Genomic DNA, 5,555 nt, shown 5'->3' with positions numbered 1-5,555 from the left:
TTGTGGCGAACGGGTGTGGAAATAGCAATTCTTCGAAATAATCGGGGATCGATTGGAAAGCTCGCCGCAATTGGCTCGTAATTAATTCCTTACTTAGACCAAGGCGAACATCGATCTGGCGCAATCGAACGGTCTAACAGAAGGTGCAGATATGACGGAACATGTCGTTTGCGTTGAAACGCACAGCTTCTTCGTTTTCCGATGTAATTTATAATAATTAAGGAGGAAATCTGAATACATAGATGCAGTACATAATAGTAGCATGGTAAACTACCATAAAGGGAGATAACAAGTTTGACGGTATACTGCGCCTAATTTGTAATATCGCCGACGAAATCAGTAGAAAACGAGTTTCATTGCGTGTAACGAATTCCAAAGTTTGTTTGTCGAAAACCGGCGTCTACGAATCGATGGAGGAGCGAAAGCAGATAATACGCGATCTTAAGAGCAATGATAATGCTATTCGGTTTGCCGGAATAATCGAGGAAACTTTCATGAGAAAATGAGTTTCCACGGGTCGACGGATTAAGATCTCGAGAAAGGCAATCTCAGTGCGGGAGATATCTGCAGACTCCCGTAATCCCATGTTGCAGAAAGGACGTTGGCCTGTTATGAAATTCTAGGTCAGCATTGTACTGGCGAATGAAAAGGTTGGCAAAGTTTTGCGAAAATTAGCCGGCTATCGAAACTTTACGTTTGGAACAGGTCTACATGGTGTAGGGCGAGGGTTTAAGCTTTTAACGAGTTTCAATCGGGTCGTAGTCGAGTTAAGAGCTCTTATTTCGCGATATTGAAGAAGAGTTGCCGCTGGGATTACGAAATGGCTGGAAAGGGGAAAGTTGGAGGACGAACGGATAGGGTGAGCACATTCAACAGCAAGATTGATAGTTCCTTCGTTTTTATTGTACAATTTGCGAAACGGATATTTCGCTAAATTACGCTTGACTACGCTGATAGTTATGGCAGATTAAGGCTATCGCGACATGATCGTTTCAATGGGCGAAAAGTTTCTCGGAAACGCCGAATTATCTTTCGATTTTCCGGAACGTTCTCAAAAGACCTAAGCGATCGATCGACTCGATCGTTGCAATCGCACCGTGACATTTGTCCATGAATTTTTCTTAAGGGCAATACGGTTTTATGGACGACTGGTAAATAGGCTGGGTATGAACGATGGGTTGTGCGAGTTTCACCAAATTGATCTGTGGCGCCGGGATCTGTACCACTTTCGGCTGATGGTACTGAATGGGATATGAGATCTGAGGCTTCTGAATCACTTGAGTAATCGGTAGTTCGTATTTCTTCAAGTACACCTTAGGTGCCTGATACATCAATTTCTGATACATAGGCGCGTAATAGATGGGTTTTTGATAGATTGGCGCATACGAGATCATTGGTTTCTGATAGATCGGGTAAACCACTTTTTCTTGAACGATCGGCTTTACGATTACCGGGGCTGGTTTCACAACGACCGGTGGTGGAGATGGTTTCACGTAGGTGATCATCGGTTTCGGAATATACTGTATCGGCGCTGGTTGCACGTACGGTTTCACGTAAATTTGCGGTGGCGGCGAGTACGAGATAGGATGCGAGTAAGTCGGAGGGCACGGATTATAATACGACTCCCTTTTCATAGCCGCTTTGTCTTCCATCATGCCATCCGGCATGTGCATGTGCATGTCCACTGCGGTTTCCGAGCGGACGCTTGACAGCCATATCAGGCACGGTATCTGGAGATCACATAAATATTTTAGAATGTACAAGTACCGCGAAACGTTAGAAACTCGCTTATCATTTCTTTATCCCGTACATGAAAGAACAACTAGATACGTGCTACTCTGTTCCTAAATTGAGATGTAACAATCAGTGAATATCACGAAATTGGAAAAGTGGAAAGTGTCGAGGTTTCTTCTATTTGTTTGCTTACCAACAATCTGAACATGATTTCGGTGTCGGTTGAACGATCTTCTCGATAAACGTCGGCACTAAAGTCCCGGGCAAAACTAAAAGCGCGCTGTGCGTGGTCTCTGGTTTTATAAACTTTTGCTACACTTAAGCAGGGCAAGTTTCTTGCGGACCAAAGACGAATGTGATTCCCTTAAGCGGCGTAAAAAGCGGTCGACAGCCAAGCCTATGATGCAAGTGGTCGCGCCCCGGTATTTCCTGAATAAATTCTGCACCTCGGGCGAACAGCCCTGTTATGTCGCTGTCGTTAGGTTGGCGTTCGTCATTTACCACACCGTCGCCAGTCATTGGCTGGTTTGTGATTCGAGAAAACTGGAGGGCAAGCCTCGTAACACATTGCATCGCTCCGGGTATTGCCTACAGAAATTCGCAAAAAGGTAAAACAGTTTGTTCGGCTGAAATATATCCTACGGTTTTATCCACAGAGTGTATATATATATGTGTCTCCGTTTCCATCATAGTGACAGTAAATTACGTTCGTGATTGATTTGTGATTACGAACTATGTATCGTTCAAGGCGCATAATGCCTCGTGAATAGATTCATGGTAGTTAATTACTAATGATTCGAATGCGGAAAGTACTCGCCAGGTTCGTATCGTTAAGACCGATAGAATTACAACGGGGTAGAGATCCTCGTAATATGGTCGATTTTTACTTACTTTTTCTTACTCACTTCGGGTCAGAAAGTAATTATTTTTTTAGAATCGCAGCAGCAATTAAGTTAAAAGAACTCTCTCGACTAGGAGGTAGTCTCCGGATTGATAAAATCATTGTCATACCTTTACCGACCTGGTTGAGAAATACTGTGAAACAAGAAAAAGCTAACGTATAGAGTTATTTATTTAGGTGGTCAGTGTTACTTCGACGGTACGTTACTTCGACTGAACTACACGCTTTCGAAACTTTCCAATTGCTCCGATGAATCGATGTTCTATCGAAGGGAGAGGAACGATTAAACGATTATTATGAAAACAAAAACAATTTATTTAAACAATACAAAAATAGTATAATTACAACAATAGTGAACTATGTACAAGTGTCATAATGTCAAGAAACTATAATTTTCGGTTTGGTGTGCATATATAAATACATATATATATATATTTTTTTTTTTGCCTAATTGTCTGAAATTTGGAAAGACGACTCTCAAGATCAGTGCTTCCAACCGTGCCCCTTGCTTTGATGATGGAATACGTGCTTGTAGACAGGTACGTGGACCGGGTATGGTTTCGGAACAGGCACCGGGAAGTGCTTTTCAACTGTCACTGGATATGGCCTCTCAACAACGTATGGTACCTGCGCGATATTAACATTCTAGTAATTCCTATACGTTCGAATTGCAATAGCTATGTACGTGCAACGGGGTCAGAGCGCAAGTAACTTTATATTAAATTTCATGAGAATGAAATTATATTTACATTTCATAACAATAATATATTGGAATAATTAAACAGTGCGGTCATATCTCTAACGATAATTATTGTAACTGTTTTGCGAGGAATAATATTAATATTTGTTTTTGCTCTTCATATTCGTACAATTTCTACCATCCATTAAACAATTAAATGTAATATAAAGCAAAAAACGTTGCGTTTCATCGTACCTTTTTCTCCACCACATAGGGCTCAGGTTTTTCTACTGGAATTTCAACGTGCTTCACTACTTCTACGGGCACTGGATGCGGCACTGGAACTTCGACTTGATAAGGTTGCGGAATAGGGACTTTAATTTGTTGTGGAATTGGAACTGGAACTGGATGTGGAATTGGTATAGCGTATTTTTTGTAAATTGGAATTTCCACGGGTTTCGATGTCTCATGATAGGTGGAACTGCCATGATCCTCTTCGTAGGAGGCACATACTAAGGTAATTAAAGCGGTGAATACCTATAATCAATAATCGTGCTTGTCGATTCATACAGATTAAGAAAATAGTACTTTGACGCTTGACATCTTGTGCAACGAAAATAATTCAATGACGAGATGGTTAGCAGAAAAATCGATGATCAGAAACTTACTAGAGTTCTCATGATTTCCACACAAGAGCGAATCCTCGGCAACCTGTCGTGTTAACTCGCCACGATCACTTTGATGCTTTCAAAGTCATGGCCAAGTGCTTATATACCAACGTCACTTTCTCCCTTCTCTTTATTACGTTTACTCTTTCTGCTCGTCGCAGAGTACTATCTCTATGATTGTCTGCACAGATATATCAGATTTGTATATGGCTGAGTTAAATTCTTCCTGTTATTTGCATACCATTACAATTTTTTCTATTCCGGCTATGGAAGTTTTTGAAGAGGAAAATCGAACTCGTCATATTGTAGATCTAAATTAATCGAGATTGTTGTCTCGTGCGTTTTTATCCGGTCAATTATTAAACGAGCAAGCGGAAGATATTTAAGGAATTTGCAGATACCGATTCCAAGGATAGCAAACGCAGTCGCACTTTCGATTTTCATCATTTATGGAAATAACGATACATTGTTCGCGGACAAATAGTTACAGTGAAAGGAAACTCCTTGTCTCGATTAAATTCCTCGATATCGAGTACAGTTGAATATTTATTGGTTTCAATCCGTTTCTCGATAAAGACAGTAAACGATAAATTTTTGGCGATCGCGTTACGTTTAAATATAGCAGCAAAATATATATCTTTGCAGTAAACAACCGAGAATGAGGTTAGTCAACCAAGACAAATACAACTCGGTCACGGTCTAGTTCGCACGCTTAACAATTTGTAAATTACTGTCAGACTATCGAGTAGCATAGATCGAGATGGTGCACCATGTAATTTACAAACAATTTTTTTTCGTTATAATTTTTATGCAGAGAGTGCGCTTGAGAGGGGAATACGCTTCGTTCCTCCAGGGATTAATCAAAGTACAATTATGTGAATCTTAACGGAGCCGGCTTTCTCTAATCCTAGGGCATTAAGATCAGTGTCAGACAACACCTGTAACCCAATCATTTATACCTATATATATATACCGTTCCTAGGGTAATTGTGTAATGTATCGAATCTCCATCGATCATCCCGGTGCATGTAAATCAAGTAAATCAAACTTTCGAATAGAGCGTCACGTTCTCATCTCTCGACAGCTGCACACGTATAACTAGCGAGTGAAAACGAGAGTCGAGCGAATTTCATGCATTGCCCATGGCGTAAATTGTAATGGGTGTAAAATGGAATAGAGATATTATATTTATTAGTAATACAAATCGCTATGAGAAGGAGGTAACTACCTGGGGTGTGGTCATGGGAGAGAAGCTGCCTGGAAGATTCGAATTGTACACGATACTCTCTGTATCAGCGAGCGGAACAGTGAAAGTGTATCCCAAGTAAAAGTGGTTTTGCACCACGATGTAGGAACGCGTCTGTTGTCGGGCTCATTATGGCGAATCAAGATCGCATAGAATTCCTATCGGTGACTGGTTAGTTTCTAGTAGATTCGTAACACCGGATGACGAAGAAACGAAACTTATGGTTACGTGTTTCCTTTTTATTCTTTGTGTAGCCGCGAACAGGAAGAGACGAACGAACTATCGCTTTACCGAGATCGCTACCTGCGAGATCATTGCTGCAGTTCA

General features: G+C 40.9%; 2 protein-coding genes across 2 annotated transcripts; both read right to left on the bottom strand.

Annotated features, from left to right (window-relative positions):
* Positions 1–1,016: 1,016 nt before the first annotated feature.
* Positions 1,017–2,343, bottom strand: LOC100643896 (early nodulin-75-like). The gene is made up of 2 exons (XM_003397724.3): positions 1,928–2,343; positions 1,017–1,730 (listed from the first exon to the last, which is right to left on the bottom strand). Exons 1-2 carry the CDS (start codon positions 1,940–1,942, stop codon positions 1,122–1,124), a joined length of 624 nt encoding a protein of 207 aa, XP_003397772.1. The 5' UTR covers positions 1,943–2,343; the 3' UTR covers positions 1,017–1,121.
* A 582-nt stretch (positions 2,344–2,925) lies between these two features.
* On the bottom strand, positions 2,926–4,140 carry LOC100647506 (proline-rich protein 4-like). The gene is made up of 3 exons (XM_003397753.3): positions 3,983–4,140; positions 3,570–3,851; positions 2,926–3,262 (listed from the first exon to the last, which is right to left on the bottom strand). Exons 1-3 carry the CDS (start codon positions 3,992–3,994, stop codon positions 3,119–3,121), a joined length of 438 nt encoding a protein of 145 aa, XP_003397801.1. The 5' UTR covers positions 3,995–4,140; the 3' UTR covers positions 2,926–3,118.
* Between the last annotated feature and the right edge of the window lie 1,415 nt (positions 4,141–5,555).

The sequence above is a fragment of the Bombus terrestris genome, chromosome 9 (genome assembly GCF_910591885.1).
Source record: "Bombus terrestris chromosome 9, iyBomTerr1.2, whole genome shotgun sequence".
NCBI classification, from domain to species: Eukaryota; Metazoa; Arthropoda; class Insecta; order Hymenoptera; family Apidae; genus Bombus; species Bombus terrestris.
This window is presented reverse-complemented; position numbering and strand designations above follow the sequence as displayed.

What these genes read in the sequence shown, in the direction of transcription:
- LOC100647506 (XM_003397753.3), bottom strand. An exon ending in CCTATGTGGTGGAGAAAAAG is followed by an intron (nt 3,263 to 3,569) that starts GTACGATGAAAC and finishes AATATCGCGCAG; the next exon opens with GTACCATACGTTGTTGAGAG.